At 42.3% G+C, this 25084-nt stretch overlaps 1 protein-coding gene across 4 annotated transcripts in view; it reads right to left on the reverse strand.

Moving 5' to 3' along the window:
- Tcf20 (transcription factor 20) overlaps positions 1 to 25084 on the reverse strand; it is a 156629-nt gene that overhangs the window by 30829 nt on the left and 100716 nt on the right. For all 4 annotated transcript variants that reach the window (XM_075960140.1, XM_075960142.1, XM_075960141.1 and 1 more), the window contains exon 2: positions 18922 to 24678. In XM_075960140.1, coding sequence (XP_075816255.1) covers positions 18922 to 24642 — 5721 coding nt within the window. In that variant the 5' untranslated portion in view covers positions 24643 to 24678. The remainder of the gene's footprint in view (positions 1 to 18921; positions 24679 to 25084) is intronic.

Below are 25084 nucleotides of genomic sequence, written 5' to 3' on the forward strand. Positions count from 1 at the left end.
TTAGTCTAACCATCATCTTTCAAAGAAAACAAAATGTAGGAACAGGGGCCAACAAGGACAGTTACTGGGTTTGGGATAGAGGGAGTCCCGGTATTGGAGGTAGGAATGCACACAAGAGACTAACCTCAGACCAAAGGTCACAGGACCCAAGAGAAGTAAAATATTATTTTAACTATGTAAAGAATGTATTACATTTGTTTATACTGCATTTGTTTAACTATGTAAAGAAGTTATTGCACTTGTTTTACCTTGACTACCTAAGGAACCTGACTGGTCTAATACAAAGCTGAACAACCAATAGCTAGGCAGTAAAGGAATAGGTGGGGCTGGTGGGCAGACAGAATAAATGGGAAAGAATGAGAGAAGGGAAAGAAGAAAGAACAGAATGAGGAAAAAAGAGAGGGGCACACATGTGGCCAGAAACCAGAGCCACTAGCCAGCCAGACATGAGAAGCAATGAAAGTAAGATATACAGAAGGAAAGAAAGGTAAAAAGCCCAAAAGCAAAACACAGATGAAGAGAAACAGGTTAAGTTATAAGAGCTAGCAAGAAATGAGCCTAAGCTAAAGTTGAGCATTCATAACTAATAAGTCTTTAATGTCACGATTTGGGAGCAGGTTGGTGGCATAAAAGGAAAGCCTGCTACAGTGGTGAGCCCTGGTATCTGGTGGTGTAAGGAGATCTCTTCAGCATTAGTGCAACAGTATTTTGAAGAAGCAGCTCACACACACCACTTGCTTTGGACACTTCTTTTTCAAGAAAGATTCCATTACAAACCAGGGCAATTTGGACTTGGAAGTAAAATCTCAGTGAGAGTGAATAATAAATTAAATTTCTAATAAGTCTTTCTGAGTAACTGAAAGTAAAGCTAGAAACACAGTCTATCTTCCTGTTGAAGAATACCGATCATCTGTTGCCTTACGATTATGACTCTATAATAAGAACATTATTATAGGGCTGGAGAGATGGCTCAGTGGTTAAGAGCATTGCCTGCTCTTCCAAAGGTCCTGAGTTCAATTCCCAGCAACCACATGGTGGCTCACAACCATCTGTAATAAGGTCTGGTGTCCTCTTCTGGCCTGCAGGCATACAATCAGACAGAATACTGTATACTAAATAAATAAATGTAAAAAAAAAGAACATTATTATAAGAGAATAGGCTTCATCCAAGTGACTTCAAGGTATAACCTAAAACTTGCATTTTAAAATAAATCTACAGCCATTTGTGGGGGCTCTCACATCTACAATCTCAGTATGTTAGAAGCTGAAGCATGAGGATCATCACAAGCCTGAGGACAAGCTAGGAGGCATACTGAGTTCCAAATCTGCCTATATTACAGAGTGAGAAACCCTACCTTAAAAAGCTAACTACATCTTTGTTGGCAAACTTTAAGTAGGAAGATACGAATTCCATGAAACAAGCATTTCAGTCACTGTACTTGGTTTTCCTACGTGTGCCTTCTGTATATGTCCTGAGGTACCTTGCTTGTTCTCCACCTGCAATACAGAGCCTAAAAACAGATGAAGTGGTAGGTGTGGTGGCATAAAACTTAAATCCCATCACTTCAGAAGCAGAGGCAAGCAGATTAACTCAAGGCCACCCTAGTTATAGCTAAGGCTATAAAGTGACACTCTGTCTCAAAAAATAATAAAAAATCAAATCATAGTTTAGTAAAAAAAAAGGTGATTCTTTAAAAAAAAAAAAGATCAGATGAAGAACAGAAATAAGAATCTGAGCTAACACTGGGATGTGGAGTTGCACTGCTCACGTAGCAGTACCTCTCCAGAAGGACTAATACTTGGCCTTACTTCTCTGACTTTGTGAGCCTGCTGTGTTTGTATGTGTTTGTCTGTCTTTAAGATAAATCTCCAGCTGAGAAAGGTGAGGGGGAATCTTTTGTTATATGAAGACATTGGTCAACAAAAACTGTAGTATTCCTAGTCACTTTCTATTACTTTCCATCCCAGCAGCTGGAGACCAGGTTGGAAGGGAGGGTGGGTAGTTTGCAAAGTGGTCTACTGCTAGAGACTAAGGTAAACCAGGCATGCTGTCCCACAACACACTTCCTTTGTAAATGTTAAACATTTTTACAGGTTCCGCACGATACCTTTACCTATGCTTAGTCATCCTGCTTTAGTGTGAACACGATGATAATGTACAAACATGTGAGATTATGGCAGGCACCAGTAATTATTCCTAACAAGTTGTCCATGAAAGGGAAAGCTCATGATTATCACACATGGACTGAACGTCAACTGCCATTATAACAGATACAGGTACTAGCCACTTGTGGGTTTTAAATGCTCTGCCATTCGCTAACTCCAATTCTCTGCAGCTTATAGTCTTCAGGATCAGCAAAATAATTTTCAGGAGGTTTTTGTTTTTCTTTCTTTCTTTTTTTTTTTTCTAGACAGGGTTTCTCTGTGAAACAGTCCTGGCTGTCCTGGAACTCACTGTACAGACCAGACTGGCCTCAATCTCACAGAAATCCACCTGCATCTGCCTCCCAATGGCGGGATTAAAGGTGTACACCACCACCGCCAATCTAAAGCAATTTCACAAACAAAATGCATCCACTTGTAACAATTTAAGGTAAATCCATTCTCCATTCCTTCTAGATATTAAAACATTACTCACAAGAGTTGCTTTAATCATGCTTCTCTTACACAAAGTGTACCCATGTTGTTATGCTAATGCACTGTGAGAACCATGATTATTGTCTCAATACAGGCTTCACTAGTGATGTTCTGTGAGCAACACCCAGTTGGTTTGTTTCTTAATTAGTTTGTATTTTATCTTACCCACAGGTATAAATACTTTGTTAAAATAATTTTAATTTTACAGCCCAGGAAGAAAATCACACAACCTCTCTGAAAATATATTTTGTCTAAGTAAGTTTTTTCCATGTTAAGAGGTTAGAAAGGAAAGGCTCTGGAGGAAGGACTAGGTTTAAGGCAGTAATCAGCACTTTTCCTCTGCAAACTGAGAAAAGGCTGAACCCAGCAGGAGCAGCAACCGGCAGCAGCCTGTGATGAAGAGAGAACAACATCTTCTAAGTGTAGAAATACATCTTATAGACAGAGCTTAAAAACCTAGACCTCTAAGCTTCTTATTTTTCTTTTACCCTTTGTTCAAACAGTGAAGTGGCTGGGTAAAAAGAATGGTTATGTTTTGTGCTTTGTGAAGCTAAAAGATTCAGATGAAAGCTGAAATCACCAACCAGGGAAGTGACTCTTTATAGCACTGTTTCTCTCTAGGGCTCAGTCCACCTGTGAACTCAGTATACATGCCCAGAAAGCCAATTACTAAGCTGCTTATGAGGCAACCAAATAGTAATGACTATGTTTTGACACACTATCTGCCACAATCAGATAGTAATAGGATTTCTAGCCTATGAAGATACTACTGAAACACAATCTCCAAAGACCATCCCAATGTTCTGCACTAAGAGCCTTTATTTTTGACTCTCTGTATACTTCATTTTCATTTAATTTCCCCTTTCTTGCCCAGGCCACTATCTCCCCAACACTGTCATCTCTGTAAACTTTCATCTGAGTAACTAAGACTTTATAATCATCTCCTAGAAGTCCCATCCCTAAATATAGGAGCTAAATAACGTATGAGGAATGAGTTTCCATCCTCTCCATACTTCACGGCTGGAATTAAATTTCAACACTGAAATGTTGGGAGACACTCAACCATATGGAAATGGTAGCATATTTAAGCTACTGCCAATAAAACTGCCTATATATCATGGTTCCCACACTCCATTAACCCTTGCCCCCAGCCTCATAGCCAGGCCTTAGGGACCATCACTTGATTTTGAAGTGATAATATGAGGTACACTGAGCACATTTCAGGTCACTCTGACTTTCACAGGCATTCTCACACAAGGCCCTTTATTCCTGGTAACCTGTATTGGAAGGCAAAAGCTTTCAAGAGCACGGCAGTGCTAAAGTCTGTGACCAACTCACCAATACTAAGTTCTCTGAAATGACATCTTAGTTTTTCTAAGTATGATTTTGTCAATTGCAGCTGCCCTTCCCAAAGTGAAAGGTGTATTACAAATGAAGACTAAGGATACAACACTTGGAGACTGCACAGCTCCAAATGTAATGATTACAAGTCCAATCCACTACATTTCATTCTGTTTCAGACTCTCCCAGGAAGAAGACAGTAAAAGGCCAAGGGTACTTCAACAGATAAAGAAAATGGAAACTTCCAAGTAACATGGCAAGGTTAGAAACTCAGAATGATTAAAATGTTTCTGTCATTTGTATGTATAGTGTACATGCATGTATTGGGCCAAGGATCGACATCCAGTGTCTTTTTCTCCATCTTTTCTTTGCGGGGGGGGGGGTGCACAGGAGAAAGGATTTCAAATCCCGAGAGTGGAATTATAGATACTTGTGAGCAGTCATGTGGGTCCTCTGGAAAAACAGCCAATACTTTAAACCACTAAGCCACCTCTCTAGCACAATATCTCCTGAAGGGGGCGTGGTCCACAGGCTAACTGCTAATGACTGCTACTGCCTGAGATGCATATGGGAGAGGAAGGAAGCAACAGTGAGACAGCCAGGAGAAGAAGCTGGTCGGATTAAAAATGAAAAATGCAATGTACTCTTGGATCACAAGCTTTTGAGGGCACAGTAGAAGAGCCTGGGAAAGCAAGAGACTGTGGATCTTTTTTTGTTTGTTTGTTTGGTTTTTTTTTTGTTTTGTTTTCGAGACAAGGTTTCTCTGTGGCTTTGGAGCCTGTCCTGGAACTAGCTCTGTAGACCAGGCTGGTCTCGAACTCACAGAGATCCGCCTGCTTCTGCCTCCCGAGTGCTGGGATTAAAAGCGTGAGCCACCATCGCCCAGCTGAGACTGTGGATCTTGATGTATACTAATATATACTGATTTCATCTGCCACTAAATCTTAAAAACACTCAAGTCAATCCAATAGCAGAGGGTCTGAGTGTGTAGGACTCTGGACAGGGCAGACTTAGACTCAAGTCAAGTGAGCTTCTTGGTGCTTACACAAACTCATACCACCAAGGGACCGTGGCTTCACAGCATTTATACAGGTGTTGACATAAGCTGTTGACAAGCTACAATGCCACTTGGCTGAAAAGAAATTAGGAAACCATCCATAAGAACCCTTCAACTGGAAATGATCACACTTTTAACATACACAAGAGGTATCCTCGAACTAATAGAGATTAAGATACAAATCCTTGTTTACTTCACAATTGTTCTTCCTCCAAGACTTCCTGTTTTAAGGAATGGCACTGCATACTGGTGGACTGTTTTCATTCCCTCTAAAGTGTTCTCTGATCCCAAGGCCGACTCTTCATTCTCCTCTCAGATTCTCAGAAAGACTTTTCCTGATCATATATAGCGATTTCCTAGTCTTCATCACATGGCTTCATTTCACTTTCTTGAGATGATTTATTCCTGGCACATAATGAATCCTGATTAGATACTAGGTGGATGAATGGAGTATTTTGTGCTGGTAAAGCAGGATAGGCATGCATACCCAGGTTTTAGAAAGATAACCCCAGGGACTAGAGGGTGGGCTCAGCAGCTAAAAGCACTTCTTTGCATACAAGAGGACTTTCGAAATTTGGATCCTAGCACCACATTCACAAGCTGGGTGGTGCCAAGGATGATGGAAACAAAAGGATCGATGGAACTGGCTGGCTTCTAACCTAGCCAAAACATAAGCTCCAAGTTTGAGACCCTGGCTCAGACAAACAGGAAGAGAGTGATAAACAAAAGAACACCTAATATCTAGAGACTCGGATACCTGTAAACATCACATATACACACAGGCGCCCACACACGCACACACACCCCTTAAAACAAAACAAACAAAAAAAGAAACCAAGAAAGATCTGCTCAGCATAGAGAATGGACCAATGCAATCAAATGACAATATGAGGAAACCAGTGAAGATGTCATTCTGACGGGAGAATAAAGGCTTCAGCCACGACTATCTCATGACTGGAGGTAAGAGATAGAAAGATTTGAGTTATTTAGGAAGCAATCAACAGAATATAGTAACTGATGAGAGGAGTCTAAGGTAGTTTCCAGGCTTATGGGTGGTGGGGTAGGAAACAAGGTATGGTACACTAGCACCTGTATGTTCTGGTTGCAAGATTTTATCAGCTGGACTGGCAGACCTACAACTTATGTTCAGAGTGTCATGAGATCATGCTTTACACAGGGAACATTTTCTTAATATGGCAGTCTGCTGCCACCATCATCACCAGGTTAGGACTCAAATGTTCACCAAAAGGCAGACACTAAACATATTAAAAAAAAAAAACTTGCACAAAGGAGAACTTACATGAAGGTCCCTGACATATTACACTTAAAAAACAAGCACAGGGACAAGGAATTAAGATTACCACTGGTTGTCCAACTCTTATGCATTATCTTTTCCCTAAGAACTGACCATATCTATCTATCTCCACTTACATTATCATTATCAAAACACATCTTTCTATCTCTATAAAGTGACTCTAGGGTTGGAAAGTTGGAAGAGCATTTGTTGTTGCTTTTCCAAAGGATTTAAGTTCAGTTTCCAGCATCCATGTCAAACAACTCACACCTGCCTGTATCTCTAGCTCCAGAATACTCTCTTCTGGCTTCCTTAAACATATTATATATAATATATATATTATATATAATATAAATATATTATATATAGGCACATGTGACATATATTCACAAAAGCACACACATACTCTCTATCTATCTATCTGTCTGTCTGTCTGTCTATAGGCTTCAATTTATCTTAACATTAGCACCAATTAAGTGCTGTGGTCCCCACATCCTGTTAATCTGTATATGCACTAAGAAACAACCTGACTCGGGCAAGGCCTCAAGAGACCTCATCTGTGCAGTTACAATGCAGACAAGCCTGTGGCTACTGCAGCAATTCATACAGAAGAGTAAGGACTAAGTGTATGTGTAACCGGTGTTACTAAAATGTTACTTACTGCTATAAAGTAGGGACAGAGCATTAGGTGAGCAGACTTTGAGGTCAATGTATTTCCTTGGTTTTGGTTGGTCTAATATTTTAAGACAAGGTCTCATTATGTAGGCCAAGCTAACCTCAAAACCATGATCCTCTTGCCTTAGTCTGCGAAGTGTTAGGATTACACCATGCTTCACCTTCAATGTGCTTTCAAGAATAAAGGTGAATTTGAGCATCCAGACTTGCTTTCTGAGATGGGAGGTGCTAAGTCTCAAACTACTAAATAGTCTTTGTGTAGAGGAGCTGTCCTTTTCAGAGTATTAACATACTTTTATTCCTACAACTCTACAAATTCAACAAAGGGAATCATCTAGCAATTATCATTTTGCTTCTAATTATTACCCTGCTAAAGCACTTTAAAATATTTTTGTATAGGCCAGAGCCAGAGACTGCTGAGGGTCCAGACGTGAATCTGGGAGTAGACCTAAGCCAACACCCCAGTGAGTCTGGGTGTGAGTCTAGGACCTCCCAGGAACTAGGCCTGAGCCAGTACCTCTGCCAGTCTGGGTGTGAGTGAACCTAGGTCCCCTGAGGGAATAGGCAGGAACCAGAGATCTGAGGGGAGGGGAGGACAGGCGCAAGTCTGGGACCTCAGAGAGAGGAGGCCTGAGCCAGGACCTCTGTGGGTTCGGGCATTGGTCTGGGACAAAGGGAATAGGGAGAACCTGGAACCTCTGCGGGTTTGAGAGTGAGTCTGGGACCTCCGAGGAAGTAAGCAGGTCCTCTGCGGGTCCAGGTGCATCCAAGCCCGGGACCCCTGAAGCAGTAGACTGTAACCAGAAACCTTTCCAGATCCGACTCCCAGGAGGGAATCCAGACCAGGATCTACAGATACAGGTCAAAACCAGTAACCTAGACCAAAGTTGCCCAGAGGCAAGGAACTCCACCTTGGGCAACAAATTCCACAGGAGTGGGACTGACTCAGCTGCCCAAGAAGAAACAAGCTCCACTGGGAACAGAAGCCAGGAGCAATTCCAGTCCTGGGAGCCAACCCAGTCCCAGAACACTAGAGGATCAGGACTGAGCCAGCCAGCGACCAGATCCAGGATCAGTGATCTCCACCAGAACAGGTCTAATAACAAGCCAGAGACTTTTGCAGGAGGGGGATCCAGACCAGGATTTACAAAAACAGATCAAAGCCAACAACCAGGGCCAAAGTAAGCCTGAGACAGCAAACTCCAAGGAAGCAGAGCAAAGCACAGGAGCACTGAGTATCTCTACAAACAGGAGTAACCAACTGGGTAACTAGAACTGTGACACTGACTAGCCCCCACCACACCTATTAGAGGAAAAGATAAGTAGAAAAGGTAAGATCACATGCTACACCACAAAGAGCAACACAATACAAGTAAAACCTAAAGACCCTACAACAGAAAGACCTGAACAACCAAATATGGATGAATCAGAAGAAAATGACCTAAAAAATTCAAGAGAATGTTTGAAATTCTTAAAGATGAAATGGGAAATTCCCTTAAAGAAATGGAGGAAAAGACAAAAAATTGGAAGATATCAGCAAATCACTTAAAACCAAGAAAAAAAAAACCAAACATATATATTATGTGTGTGTACACACACACACGGGATATATATATCCAGGACTTGAAAACTGAAATAGAAACAATAAAGAAAACACAAAACAAATCATGAGAAAAAGATCAGGGACCACAAACACAAGCATGAACAGCAGAATACAAGACATGGAAGAGAGAATCTCAAGCACTGAAGATACAATAGAGGAAATAGACTCATCAGATAAAGAAAACATTAAATCTAACAAAAGCTTAACCCAAAAATATCCATGAAATATGGGACACCGTAAAAAGGCCTAATCTTAGAATACTAGGTATAGAAGCAGTTGTTCAATTCAAAGGCACAGAAAATTTATTTAACGAAATCATAGACGAAAACTTTCCCTACCTAAAGAAAGATATGCCTATTAAGATACAAGAAGCTTACAGAACACCAAATAGATCGGATCCAAACAAATGGTCCTCTCACCACATAATAATCAAAACACTAAACATATAGAGTAAAGAAAGAATATTAAGAGCTGCAAAAGAAAAAGGCCAAGCAACATATAAAGGCAAACCTATCAGAATTACACCTGACTTCTCATTGGAGACAATGAAAGCCAAAAGGTCATGGTCAAGCATTATGCAGACATTAAGAGACCACAGATGTCAGCCCAGACTACTATGCCCAGCAAAACTGTTGATCACCATAGAAGGACAAATAAGATATTCTGTGACAAATCTAGATTTCACCAATACCTAGCCACAAACCCAGCCCTATACAAAATGCTAGAGGAGAACTCCAACCCAAGGAAGATAGCTACACCAACAAAAACACAGACAATTGATGATCTCATTAGAGCAAATCCCGAAGGAAAAAATGCATAAATTAACACCAATGATGAAAACTAAATTAACAGGAGCTAGAAACCACTGATCATTAATATTCCTTAATGTAATGGACTCAACTCACCTATAAAAAGGCACAGGCTAACAGATTGGATATGAAAACAGAATCCATCCCTCTTCTGCATACAAGAAACGCATCTCAACCTCGAAGACAGACATCGTCTCAGAGTAAAGGGTTGGGAAAAAAATATACCAATCAAATGGACCTAAGAAACAAACGGGTGTAGCTATCCTAATATCTAACAAAATAGACTTCAAGCTAAAATCAGTCAAAAGAGACAAAGAAGGTCATTTCATATTAGTCAAAGGAAAAATCCATCAAGAGGAAATTTCAATACTGAACATCTATGCCCCAAATACAAGGGCACCCTCATGTCAAACAAACACTTCTAAAGCTTAAATCATATATTAAACCTCAAACACTAATAGTGGGAGACTTCAACACTCCCCTCTCACCACTTGACAGGTCAATCAGACAAAAATGAACAGGAGAAATAGGAGAACAGATGTTATGACTCAAGTGGACTTAACAGACATCTACAGAATATTCCATCCAAACAGAAAAGAATATACCTCTTCTCAGCACCTCATGGAACCTGCTCAAAAATTGACCACATACTTGGTAACAAAACAAACCTCAAAAAAAAAGAAAAAAAACACACACACACACCTGGAATAACCCAATGTACCTTATCAGATCATCATAGTATAAAACTAGAAGTCAATGGTAATATTCAAGATAGTCATCAGTCTGACTATGGGACAAGGCCAGTTCAGGCACCCTCTCCTCCACTGCCCAGGGTCCTAGCTGGGGACATCCCCGTGGACACCTTCCAAGCCTCTTGCCAACCCAAAAATGACTCCCTTAATTAAGGTATCTTCTTCCCTGCTCCCATATCCGTCCTTCCTCCATCTCAACCATCCCACTCCCCCAAGCTCTCCCCAACCCTCCCCTTCTCCCTTCTCTCTCCCCCTCTCCCTTCACCCCACCCCACCCCCATGCTACCAACTTTTGCCTGGCGATCTTGTCTGCTTCCAATTTCCAGGAGGATCTATATATGTTTTTCTTTGGGTTCACCTTATTACTTAGCTTTTCTAGGATCGCAAACTTGTCCTTTGTTTATGGCTAGAATCCACTAATGAGTACATGCCATATTAATATTTTTGGGTCTGGGTTACCTCACTCAGGATAGAACCTTCGCCTGGCGACAGATGGAGATAAGAGACAGAGACCTACACTGCAGCACTGGTCCAGTTGAAGAGCAGAAGGAGGGAAAATATGAACAAGGAAGTCAGGACCGCAAGGGGTTGGTCCACCAACTGAGACACTGTGCCTGCTCTAATGGGAGCTCAGGAAAGCCAGCTGGACTGGGACTGAAGGAGCATGGGATCAAACTGGACCCTCTGTATGTGGTTGACAATTGGGGGAGACTGAGAGGCCAATGATAATGGCACTGGGACTTGTCTTTACTGCATGTACTGGCTTTTTGGGATCCTAGTCTATTTGGATGCACACCTTCCTAAGCCTGGATGGAGGGGGGAAGGGCCTTGGACTTCCCACAGGGCAGGGTACCCTGCCCTCTCTTAGGACTGGAGGGGGAGGAGCAAGAGGGAGAGAAATGGGAGAAGGGGAAGAAGAGGAAATTTTGAATGGTATTATTTATAAGGCAATAAAAATTTAAAAATTAATTAAAAAATTAAAAAAATTAAACTAGAAGTCAACAGCAATACTAATTCCAGAAAACCCACAAGCATATGAAAATTAAACAATGCAGGGGCTGGAGAGATGGCTCAGAGGTTAAGAGCCTGCTCTTCCAAAGGTCCTGAGTTCAATTCCCAGCAACCACATGGTGGCTCACAACCATCTGTAATGAGATCTGGTGCCCTCTTCTGGCCTACAGGCATACACAGACAGAATACTGTATACATAACAAATAAATAAATATTTTTTAAAAAAGAAAATTAAACAATGCTCACCTGAATCATCAATGGGTCAAGGAAGAAATAAAGGGGGAAATTAAAGACTTCCTAAAATTCAATGAAAATGACCACACAACATACCCAAATTTATGGGACACAATGAAAGCAGTGTTGAAAGGCAAGTTCATAGCACTAAACGCTTACATAAAGAAGCTGGAAACATCTCACACTAGTGAATTAACAGAACATTTGAAAACTTTAGAACAAAAAGAAGCAAACTCACCTAAGAGAACTAGATAGGAGGAAATAAATTGAGAGCTGAAATCAACAAAATAGAAACAAAGAAAACAATACAAAAAATCAATGAAACAAAGAGTTGGTTCTTCAAGAAAAAAAAAATCAACAAAATAGGCAAACCTTTATCCAAACTAATCAAAAAGCAGAGAGAGAATATCCAAATTAACAAAATCAGAAATGAAAAGGGGGACATAACAACAGACACGGAGGAAATACAGAGGATCATCAGGTCATATTTTGAAAACCTGTACTCCACAAAATTGGAAAACTTAAAGTAAATGAACAACTTTCTGTATAAATATTACTTACCAAAATTAAATCACGACCAGATAAGCAAATTAAACAGACCCGCCGGGCAGTAGTGGTGCACGCCTTTAATCCCAGCACTCGGGAGGCAGAGGCAGGAGGATCTCTGTGAGTTTGAGGCCAGCCTGGTCTACAAGAGCTAGTTCCAGGACAGGAACCAAAAAGCTACGGAGAAACCCTGTCTCAAAAAAATCCAAAAAAAAAAATTTAAACAGACCTATAACTGCTGAAGAAATAGAAACAGTCATCAAAAGTCTCCCAGCCAAATAAAGCCCAGAACCAGATGGTTTCAGCTCAGAATTCTACAAGACTTTCAAAGAAGAATACCAATACTCCTCAAATTATTCCACACAACAGCAACAGAATGAACACTGCCAAACTCTTTTTATGAGGCTACAATTACAACCTTCCTCAAGACCCAGTAACACCACTTTTGGATATAGATCTGCTCAATCGTGCCACAAGAACATGTGCTCAACTATGTTCATAGCAGCTTTGTTTGTCATGGCCAGAACCTGAAAACAACCTAAATGCCCCTCGATGGAAGAATGGATAAGGAAAATGTGGTATATTTACACAATGGAGTACTACGCAGCAGAAAAAAATGACGGCTTGAATTTTGCAGGAAAATGGATGGAGCTAGAAAACATTAGTTTGAGTGAGGTAACCCAGACACAGCAAGACAATTATCACATGTACTAACTCATAGGTGGTTTTTAAACATAAAGCCAAGAAAGCCAGCCTACAAAACACAATCCTAGAGAACTTAGACAACAATGCAGAAACTAAGAGACTTACATAGATCTAATCTACATGGGAAGTAGAAAGTAGAAAAAGACAAGATCTCCTGAGTAAATTGGGAGCATGGGACCTTGGGGGAGGGTTGAAAGGGGGGAGGAGAGGCAGGGAGGGGAACAGAGAAAAATGTAGAGCTCAATAAATATCAATAAAAAAATGCAAAAATGTTTTAACATTTTATTTTTGTATAAAGTAACTTTTACTAAAAACAGAGGCCTGACAACTGAAACAAAAAAAATTTTTTTCAATGAAATGCTGGTAGTGGTGGATCCCACTTCTATCCAAGGGATTTCTATCTTTTGAGATTCAAGTTGGTTTGGAACTTTGTTCATTTGCACCAACTATGGGGGAGTTTGTAAGTTCTCTTTATTCATTTCTTGACAGTATGTGCCAACATTTTTCTAATTAAGCATCAGATTCTAAGTGTCTACAGCCCAAATAAATCTACCAAGCCTGGCTTACTTCATGAATCAGGAGTAATGTGACCCTAGGCCATCACTGTATCAGATGCAGTCCTGTCTTCTTCTTTGTATTTTCTTGTATCTCCTGTTCCGTGTAAGCGAAACTATGCCAGGCCGTTAGAGAAAACATGCATCCATAGCTTCAGTTCCCAATTCAAAATCCATTTGACTAAACAGTAAAGTAGTGAACTTTGTCTCTTTCCAATTGAACGTTCAAAGGCCTTAAGCTGCATTCTAGGAATTCTGGGAAATAGCTGCTACTGTGCAAAACAGGGAAGGGTCTTTAGGCCAGTAAAATGACTGCGTCACCTCAGTTCTCACCACGGTCAAGTATGATGTTAGTTTCCTAATACTATGCTGTGAACTATCTTGTGAGGATTACAAAGAAACCCAACAGTCATAGTTTTGTTCTGACTGTTATCTTGCTGCCAACACTAACTTCAAGCTGGCTATGTACCCAAGCATGACCTAGAATTCTTGATCCTCCTCCCAAGTACAGAGTATGTGACACAAAGCTCAGCTGGAAAACAGTAAATTGCCCTTCCTATCCCCTCTTCCAATTACATCATAATGTAGCTTATGAGATAATAAAAATAACAAGTTCTTTGCTCTCTTTTCAAGGCTTTTCTCTGTGGGGACTTTCTTTAGCCATACCTTATGATTTCCTATTTTACTTGGCTTGGATTTAAAAATTTACATTTGCCGGGCGGTGGTGACGCACGCCTTTAATCCCAGCACTCGGGAGGCAAAGGCAGGCGGATTTCTGTGAATTCGAGGCCAGCCTGGTCTACAAGAGCTAGTTCCAGGACAGGAACCAAAAGCTAAGGAGAAACCCTGTCTCGAAAAATACAATATATATATATAAATAAAATAAATAAATAAATAAATAAAAAACTACATTTTGGTGGTGGTGAGATGGCTTGGTGATAAAGGAACTAACTGTTAAGCCTGATGACCTAAATTCAATCCCTGGGACCTATGTGGTAGAAAAAAGAACTCTTGCTTCTCTGAACTCCCCAGTAGTCTATGACACCTCCCTTCTCTTTAAAGATAATTTTAATTTTTCAAATTTACTATTTTTACATTTATTTCAAAAGCTAAATAAAAATAATCAGTCCTTATTTAAAAACTCTATACTAAAGCCTGCTGCTGACTTAATCAGGTCTTTTGAACTAAAATGCTTCCATATCTAGTTTTTCTTTTTTTAAAATATTTATTTATTATGTACACAATATTCTGTCTGTATGTCCGCAGGCCAGAAAAGGGCACCAGATCCCATTACAGATGGCTGTGAGCCACCATGTGGTTGCTGAGAATTGAACTCAGGACCTTTGGAAGAGCAGGTAATGCTCTTAACCGCTGAGCCATCTCTCCAGCCCTAGTTTTTCTTCTGTTCACAACATATCAATAATAAACTTTTCTCCTCTTTTCCATTACTGGTGTACTTCCATGTGCCCTGTTGTCCACCCCAGCCACTTGCTCAAAAAGCTAGAACCTTAGCAGCTATACCTAGGCCCCTGCACTTACCTTTAGCTGCCCTATCTAGCTAGTATAAAATCTGTCCAGTATAAATCCTAAAACATTGAGTCTATCCCCTCTGATTTTCTTTTCTCCTTCATATTCAGATGGCATCAACCACATTCTTTCTAACTCCTCTACTTGCCACTCACTTCTTCCTTCCTTTCTTGAGCTTCTTCATTACACAAACCTGGTCACATAGTTCCTATGTTTATAAATCTCTCTAGGTGTATGGAGATGTCTATCAATTGAAAGCCATTAGGATTACCTTAAAGCACACTGGCGCCCTCTAGAGTTCACAACACTTCATTAACTAAGTAGGGATTAGACATAGGTAGAGAGGTATTTGCCCTGATATAGCACACACTCAACAGTTTGAATCTCCATTATAATACTAGTATTTTGAAAAGGTTTACTTAAAAAAAAGGGGGGGGGGGCACACCTTTATTCCTAGCATTGAGGAGGTAGAGGCAAGTGGATTCTGTGAGTTTGAGGCCCACCTGGCCTACTATTTATAGTGAGTTCCAGGACAGCCAGGGCTATGTAGAAAGATCTGCTTCAAAAAACAAAACAAAAAATCCATTATAGACTAGAGATATGCTCAGTGGTAGATACTTGAATAGCATGTATAAGTCCCTGGGTTACACAACTTCATTACCAGGCAGACTCTATTCATCCTTTGATAGATCTTCTTGACTTAAACCTCACTGAAAACTCCTCACAGAAACACTCAGAGCAGTGCATCCTAAGAGATTATAGATGAGGTCAAGCTGAAAATTTAAATTCACCACCACAGAGTTCCTTGAACTTTCTTATATACAGAGATTAATGGCTTTATCGGATTTTTGTTTTGTTTTGTTGTTTTTCAAGACAGACTTCCTCTGTGTAACAGCCCTAGCCGTCCACGAACTCACTTTGCAGATGAGGCTGGCCTCAAACTCATAAAGATCCTCCTTCCTCTGACTCCTGAGTACTGGGATTTAAAGCATGCACCACCACACCCAGCCATGTGTCTTTGTTTTTTGAGACAGTGTCTTGCTATCACGATAGGACTGGAACTCACTATGTAGATGGGGCTAGCCTCAAACTCACAAAGATCCACCTGCTTCTGCCAAAACAAAGTCAGTCAGTTGTGACAATGAATGTTAATTAAAATCCCTGCAGTTGGGAAGCTGAAGCAGGAGGAACAGGAATTTAAGGACAGTCTATGCTACATAGCATTAACATGAAAGCCAATTAATCTGACTTTTAAGTATAATAAAATGCCATTACTTTCTCTTCCTTTTCCCATTTTACTGAGTAGTTGACCAAGAATACAGATGTTCAAGTGTTCTGAAAAGTTAAGTTTAAAATACAAAACTAGCATTCTCATCTTAAGGTGAGCTGTAAAATAAACAGAAGAGTAGAAGAGTTAGGAAATGAGCTGAAAGCTGCAGAGACTGAAGAGAGGTGAGCTGCTGGTGTGTCAGAGAATGACATGTGCAGCCTTGATGGAACTATGGCAGAGGCACATCAAACCTAAAAACAGAGCTCCAGCTCAAATCTACTACAAAGAAGCACTGAGTCAAATGACCTTTACATCATTCTCCTTAAATGAAGCATTTCAAATTTCTATCCTTTAAAGAATAAAATTAAAGCACTTCTGAAACAGTTGTGATCACAACTCCAGTTCTAAAAAACAAAAAGAAGTATTTCCATCACCTAAGTCCCAGGGATTGAACTCAGGTTTGGCACCAATCACCATTACCTGCTGAACCATCTCAAGGGCTCTCAAATGCTCGGGGATTTTCGTTATTGTCACTGTTGTTTTGTTTTTGTTTTTTTAAACATTCAATCACTAAACTGTGAAAGGAGGGGGATTAGAAAAGACATTATCACATTTATTTTATCTGTTCCAATTATAACATTCCAGATTTTATTTTAGGATCAAATCTGACAAGTAGTAGGCTAACATTTTGAGTAGCAATTTTAATGCTTTCACTTAAATGCTATTCACTGGTCACACTTCAGAGGAAGGAGCTAATTGTGATTTAAGGTAGCTCCATCATTTATAAAGTCTTTTACTTTCTGTAACAATGACTACAAATTTAGACACAGAGTAAGGGATTGAGCCTGATTATTTGTGGTGACCAATAATCTGATTAAATAATAGTAGGCTGAAATATGTTTACGCACATGGTCTCTTGCCACAAAGGGAAGTGTGTAAATTCCCAGGTATACTGCTAGATTTGTCAACTTGACATAGGTAGAGTCATTTGGGAAGATAACCTAAATTGATAAAATGCCTCTACCAGATTTGCCTTCAGACAAGTCTCTAGTGTGTTTTTAAATTAGTTATTGATGTGGTAGGGTCAGACCCAAGGCAGGTGATGCCATCGAGCCAGTGGTCATGAATTATAAGCAAATATGCTGAGCAAGCCAATAAGCAGCCTCTACATCAGTTCCCACCTCTTGGTTCCTGCTCTGACTTCCCTAGATGATGGACCATCAATTCTAAGATAAAATAAATCCTTTCCTTCCCAAGTTGTTTTTGGTTATGTTGTTTTATCACAGCAGTAAAAACCCTAACTAAGACATGAGGCTAATGAGGATGTGAAGTAAGAAAACAAATTCTGAAAGCTGGAAATTGGATTAAGAAGTAAATGATCCAGTGAGTTCAAAGGAAGCAAAGAGTAAAGTATAAAAGAAAACAATTAGCCAGGCATGCTAGCCAACACTTTTAATCCCAAAACTAGAGAGGCAGAGGCAAGCAGATCTCTGAGTTCCAGACTAGCCTGATCTACAGGGTGAGTTCCAGGACAGCCAGGGTTGTTAACACAGATATACCCTGTCTGGAAAAAAAAAGAAAAAGAAAAATCAAAAAAAAAAAAAAAAAAAGAGGAACAGCTAGAAAGACAAATGACCTTGTGACACAGAACCTAGGAAGGCCCAGGTCCTTGTATGTGAGGTAGGGCTGGAAAATGGGAGCACTAGCTAAAAGTCTGAGATAAGAAGTAAAATTCCCTAACTCAAACCAACTTAATTAGAAGAACTGTTCTTCCTAGGAGAACAGGTACTATACTGATAACAAGTGGGACGATGTCAAGGTCTACACAGTGAATGCTTTGTCCATACTGTAACAGAAACTTCTTGTTTTTTTTTAAAGATTTATTTATTATGTATACAACATTCTGCCTCCATGTATGCCCGCATGCCAGAAGAGGGAGCCAAATCTCATTACAGATGGTTGTGAGCCACCATATGGTTGCTGGGAATTGAACTCAGGACCTTTGGAAGAGCAGCCAGTGCTCTTAACCGCTGAGCCATCTCTCCAGCCCTAACAGAAACTTCTAAATAATCATTTTTAGCATCTTTTTCTGAGTGAACAGTCATGAGCAACCAAACATTTTGGTTGAGTTTGAGACCAGCCTGAACTACAGAGCTAGTTCCAGAACAGCCAGGACTACAGAGAAAGAGAGACAGAGAGAGACAGAGAGAGACAGAGAGAGAGAGAGAGAGACAGAGAGAGACAGAGAGAGACAGAGAGAGAGAGACAGAGACAGAGACACACCCCGTCTCGAAAAACAAAACTAAAAGCAGCAGTAGCAATGAAAATGAGTTAGTAACTAGAGCAAACGTCGGGTGTGGTAATTCACACCTGCAATCCCAGATCTTGGAAGGCTGAAACAAAAGCATTGTGAGTTTGAGGTCAGACTGGGTTACAGAGTAGACCCTTCACCAAATCAATAAAATTGAACAAAATCTAAAGCAATAAAATACTTTTTTTAAAAAGGAAATATTATCATAGCGTGATTTGTGAGTACCACACATTGAAAAATGGTTTATAGAAATTGCAGTAAAATATTATTCAGAAACTAACTGACATACTTATGAAAGCTGTACTGCTTTAAGTGAATAACCCCCCCCCCAACAAGCAGGGATCAAGGTTGAAAGGGATAAAACAGGGACCCTTGTGTCCTCAAAGCTATATAGGCAAAAACATAAGTTTACAATCTACAGAGACATTACTGATGAAAATATAAGCTACTCCTTTCCAAAATACTTCCCTTTTCTGTTTATCATTTGGGTCAAGGAAAGAACTAATGATCCATAAAAATAAAGACTAAGGTATAAGAAACAAAGCCAAAGTGAAATAACCAGAACCCAAGCTTGTAATGAGTTTTTCCTACTCACCATCTCTCTGGCGATTTCCAGCGCTTCCTGCAGGCCATAGAGCCTGCCACAGACCAGGTAGATTCCATTGGCCCAGAGAATACAACCCTCATGGACCCAAAATTCGTTGCTGTCAAGAGGTAGTTCAGGAATTTGTAACTCCAGCTCAGGACCACCTTCCAAAGTGGTAGGTACAGAGGGCTTTGTGTCCAAAACAGCCTTTTCACTGCTGCCCTCAGTGGCTGCTTTTTTACAAGGGAGTCCCCTGGACAGGGACCGAGGGCCTCCACCACAGTCTTCTGAGCGGTGGCGCCGTTTGAACCTAGGATGAGCAGCCAGGCTCCTCTGCTCCTTCTGCTGCTGCTGCTCCTCCTCCTCCTCAGTGTCTGTTTTAGAACCATTAGAAGCACTTTTGTGCCGAACCTTGACCTTGCTCTGCATTTCTGTGGACCTCTTAGGAGGTGGATTCTTCGGAAGAGTGGCTGCATAATCCTGGGGATAAAAGGGTCCAAAAAGATCACCCATGTTCCGGTAACTGGCCCACTTGCCACAGAGACAACAAACTAGGTGTCCCATAACAGAAGATTCTGTTACCACAGGCCCCTGTAGCATAAAGGATGAAGCTGGGAGCACCTTGCTTTCCGTGCTGCTGGGGGGAGGGGTCAGAGATCTCTGACCCTTCCGGCTCCTCACCAATTTGGTCTGTTCTTCTTCTTCAGCATTGATGATTGTACAAACAGCTCCAAGTTCACACTTATTTACTACATGGATATAAGGGAAAAAAGATTTGTTCTTGGCATCAGCTTTATCTAGAGGCTGGGTAGCATACTTTAGTTTGATCTCTGGTTCTTGAGGTTCTACGATGGGAACTGCTTGTTTGGTTTTCCGCTTCCTTGGCTGGGCCCCAGGCTTCCTTCTCTCCCTCCTTTGCCTCTGCTTTTTTGGCTTTGGCTCTCCATCTGCAGAACCTTCTGGTATCTGAGGAGGTTGAGTGGGTGGAGGTGGTGGCTGCTGCTGCTTCTTTTGCTTATTCACACTACCAATGGGTCTCCCCTTTTTCTTTCCTGATGGGAAATACCCTTTTGGGGGGAAACTTTCTTGTTTGGGTGAAATCATGACGGTTTCATTCTCTTTCTCTTCAGCCTTGGGGTTTGCCTCAGGAGCCAAAATGCCCACTGGAGCTACATTCTTTGAGTCAGGAAAGATTAGTGGTGCTGCCCCGCCCAGGGAACCATCTGGTCTCCCTTGGTTACCACCAGGCTTCTGTGAGGCTGTGGATGTCATAGTACCAGAAGGTTCCTTTCCAGTAGGAGCTGTGTCTGCATGTACCTCGGTCTTGACTTTATCATCCCCACTGCCACGCCAGTCTTCAGAAGGCCCTGGGAGAGGCTTTTCAACATTTGATTCCTGGTTAGTTGCACTGACTAGGTCAGTAACCTCGCCTTTTCTCTTCTCCATCTCAGTCTCTTGAGTAACCACAGCCCCACCTTCAGGAGGGCCAGTCTTCAGAGACAGTATATCATCCAATGTGACTGTGTCTCCCCCAGCCTCAGCATTATTTGTGGATGCACTCCTCCTAATATTTGGGGATGTGATCTTCTGAACTATAGCTTCCAATTTCAATCCCCGTCCCTTCCGTGGGGGCAGTATTTTGGTCTTAGCAGGGCTCGTAAGGGTAACAGCAGGACAGTTTCTATTGTCTGGGTTTGGAAGATCCTTGGAGGCATCTCTCTTCGGGATAGACTTGATATCCTGACTGTGTGAAAGATGGGTGTAGGAATTGTATGCCTTATCAGCACCTTCCTTGGATGGGTGAAGGAGGCGCCCTTTATCATCAGTGTTACTGTTTTTTACATCTTGGGACTGTCTCTTACTGGGAATGGGAGAGATAAAAGAACGGACCCGCCTCCGCATGATTAAGGGATTTTGAGAAGAATGATCTTCTTGACCTGGAAGCCGCAGCATTACATTACTAGGTTTGGATGACTGTGTAGATTCAGTTAGTACATGTCCATCTGTCTCATGGGGTGGCCCATACCTTTTCTGATTAGACATTCCTGGAGGACCACTGCTTTTGGCTGGAGAAGTCTGCCGAGAAAGATCCCAACAAGATTCTTGTAACTTCTGAGAGCTATGCTTCAATTCCATGCCTTTGGTAGGCAAGCCATCACTAGACATGAGACAGCGCCCAGCTTCCTGAGTGCTTGGGTCATGGTACGTCCCTACTGGTGGGCCATACATCATACCATCTTTGTCGTTTTTCAGGGGGCTCCGTACTCTGTCAAGAAACTGCTGCTGCCGTGGGCTCTTCCGTGGCCCTTCTTGCCTATGTTGTGCAGCAGCAATCACTCCCTGAGCAGAACTGCTGGTCCAATCTTTATACTCCTCTTGTTGCTGTTGGTATATCTGTCTCTTATAATGGAGCTGGGAATTCAAACCAGTATTAGGGTCCCCATAAGCATGAGCCCTGGTGTTTGTGTGGTAAGCAGAGGCCAGGCTTTCTGAGTTGGGAGAAAAGGGAGCATGTAAAGAACTCCTATTGGCCCTCTCTGAAAAACTCATGTGTGGGTTCATATGATGAGGGTCTCCCCCTGGACCTCTGCTCCTGCCTGGAGACATCTTCAGTTTTTCTGCAAAGTCATGGTACTGAGAAGAAGACCGACCCCTCATAGTCTCCCGGCTACCAACTCTACCAGGCACCCGCCTCATTGGTGTGGACCTACTATCTTGGGGGCCATAGTCTGAAATGGAATCATGGGCTGCTGCTCCAGGGCTGACATTGCCACGATAAGACTCATGCTTGATGCTGGTAGAATGGCAGTGGTCTCCAGATTTCTTGTTGAAACTAGCTTGAGATTTGGACTGTTCAAAGTCTTCCTCTTTTATCTGCCCACTCTGGGATTTCAGCTTTGTTTCCATGGACACCAACCCACCTGGAAGAATGACTGACTGACTCAAACTTGGGTTGAGACGTTCATTCCTCCCAATTCGAGCATCAGCACCCATGTGTCCCAATGCGTGAGCCCCTGGATCCCTGACAATCTGTCTTAGTGGAGAAATATCACAGATCACTGACCTCCTTTCAGAAAGGGAGCCCCCAGGCTCATGGGCTGATGATGGAGGTTCTATCTCAAACTTTCTGGGAATGGGATAGTCAGACAAATTGATCTGTTTCATTTCAGGAGCTGTGCTGCTTGACTTCCTTTCCCATGGTCCCCAATGGGGATTTTCTAACAGGGATCCGATGCTCTTGTTCAGAAGGCCCCTGCTGGCTAACTCATTGGTTTGACTGACTAAGATGTTGGGCCTTGCAGTTCCTTCCAGGGCACTAGTCATCCCTTGATGTTCCTGAGCACTTCTAGGATACCTTCTGTCAGAATGGTGGTGGTAACCCTGAAGTACTTCCTGTAGGAGGCTTGGAAACTTCTCATTTCTACCCTTTCGTTCCCCATGGCTGGCAAAATCCCCCTTTTCTTGTCCTGAAGGATACTGAGGAAAACCACTGACATTTCGTGGTACAGCTGACCCAAAACTCTCTTTGTAACTGTAGCGCAAACTTCCAGGAGATTTGCTAGGCTCCGTCCTGCCTGTGAAAGTTGGGCCTACTGCAGAGTGGCTACTCTGGCCATTCCCCTCTCCATTGTGGCTGGAGCTATTATCACCATTTTTGTTTCCTTTGTTCCCTCCTCCTGGAGGATCTGGCTGTGAAAGTGATGTGTGGCTGGCTTCCTTTGTACCACTATTGCTAGGTGGCCTCTGACTGGCAGCAGGATCCTCCTCTTGGGATCCTTTATCTTGTCCACCAGATTTTTCTACCCGACCTGTCATGGCTTCCCGGGAGACAATCACCCCAATTGTCTTCTCATTGACTTTTGTGTTTCCCTCAGTCAGCGGTGTGTCCTTAGCACCTGGAGAGGCAGCTTCTTCCCTAGCTGCAGGACTGGTACTAAGCCTAGGGGCCTCGTTCTGAGCACCTTGTGTTGGCGAGGAGCCAGCTTTCTCTGAAGCTCCACACTTGTAGGTGGTGTCAGAGCTCGTGCTCTGACCACTTAGTTGCCTCACTCTCTCACCTTGATCTTCCGAACTACTGGAGCAACCTCCATCCAATGACTCTGCCATAGGGGACTTTAGTTGTTCTTCAGGCTGTGAAGAGCCTTCTGAGTTTGTACAGCTATCTGCTTTCTTAGATGATGATGAGGGCCTCTTGGAAGTCTTCTTCTGAGGTGTCAAGGCATCAGAAAGTAACATGTGCTGGACAGTATTAGGAAGATTGGCCACTTGAGTACTCAGAGCACTCAAACTACTCAACCCAGGATCTGTCAACCGCTTTTCTGGCACACCTTCTAATCCAAACCCTTTGAATCCTGCAGCATGAGAATTAGGACTAGGCATCATTGATGGGGTTGGACTGAGTTGGGGCATTAGCTGTAAAATTCGGTTTCTGGAACTCATGGGCACACTGCCTTGCCCACACTGAAGATTCTCACCACTCTGCATGAGAGGAGATGGGGTAGAGCTACAGCTTGGAGATTGAACCACAGAAGCAGCTGGAGAAGGGTTAGAAATAGGGCTGAAGTTCTGGTGAAACTGCATAGGGGACCTTACAGGAACCTCAGGCTGATTGTACTGCCCCACCTGGGTCTGCAGGGGCAGCTTGGTGGCAGCATTGGTGTACTGCATCACATGCTGGGGGGCATGTTGCTGTTGTTGCTGCTGCTGCTGCTGCTGCTGAGGTTGTGGCTGTTGTTGTTGCTGCTGCTGCTGCTGCTGCTGCTGCCCCTGCTGGGTTCCTGGTGGAATCTTTGCCTGTTCAAAATTTTTCATAGTCTGAGGCTGATAGCTATAATTTGATTGTGTGCCATAAGCCTGTGCATTAGAACCCACATTATGACCTTCATACTGGGATCCAGCATTCACACTGTAACTGCCATCATAGCTTTGTCCAGACTGACTGAAACGCTGTGGTGAAGGAAAGGAGGAAGAGGAAGAGGAGGAAGCAGAAGACTGGTAGTGTTGGCCAAACTGACCCACTCTTAACTGATAACCAGCAGAAGATGGCAGAGTGGAGGGCCGCTGCATTGGTTGTAGATGGGATGAGCCAGAAGCTGGCTGTCCAGCGGCTTGGGGCAGAGGTTGATGGGATTGGTAAAGCTGTTGTCTCAACTGCTGTACTTGCTGCTGTTGCTGCTGTTGTTGCTGCTGCTGTTGCTGTTGCTGCTGCTGTTGGCTGGAGGCCTGCTGTTGATACTGAGCACTCCCAGGAGAGAAAGGCCCTGTGTAATCCTGCTGATAATGAGACACACCACCAAGGGCAGAGTGCTGTGCTTGAAATTGGCTCACATGACCCTCACTCCCATACTGATTGCCAAAGCTGCTCCCCTGGGGAGGTCCATAGCTCTGCACAGGACCAGAAGGCCTTCGCTGAGGAGGCTGTGGGGTTCCTGCTGCCACAGGGTCTTTGTTGCCTGCCATGTAGTAAAAATCTCCAGCTTCTTTCCTGAAACCCTGGTAGCCTTGATGGCCAGAGGTCTCGCTAGCCATCGCTGCAGCAGCAGCTGCTGTTCCTCGCCGTCCACTACTGTTGCTGCCAGTGCCACCACTACCACTATTTGCTCCCCCAAAATTCTGGAACATCTGGGCTTGACGAGGGCTGAACTCTTCTACACGGGATGAGCTGTGTACCTCCTGTGGGTAGCTCTGTTGGTTTCCGTGGTAACTGCTTTGCTCCCGAAAGGACTGCATACTGTTCAGCAGCACAGCAGCAGGCCAACAGCCCTCCTACAAAAGGAAAAGAAAGAAAAGCATGAGCCATACATCTGATTGGTACAAACAAAGATCAAGTCTAAATAACCCACTGACCAGATAAAGCAGACTGCTTTAAATTTCACTCCTTTTTCCTTATTCTATCCATTTCTGATAATGCAAATAAGCAGGGAAATAGTCTAAAGAAGGAAGGCATCTGTGACACAACAAAGAAAACACTAGGTATATACAAACACACTCAATAAAGTCTTTTAAAAACTTCATTATTAGATAAACAAACCTCAAAAATTCAACTGGGATAAATATTCAACTGGGGTAAATAGTAGGATGTTATTACGAGCAACAAAAAACATATTTCTTCATTAATCTTCAGTTATAGTGGGGAAGGGTAACAGAAACCACTTTCATCTCCTTATTTTCA

The sequence above is a fragment of the Microtus pennsylvanicus genome, chromosome 2 (genome assembly GCF_037038515.1).
Source record: "Microtus pennsylvanicus isolate mMicPen1 chromosome 2, mMicPen1.hap1, whole genome shotgun sequence".
Classification (NCBI taxonomy): domain Eukaryota; kingdom Metazoa; phylum Chordata; class Mammalia; order Rodentia; family Cricetidae; genus Microtus; species Microtus pennsylvanicus.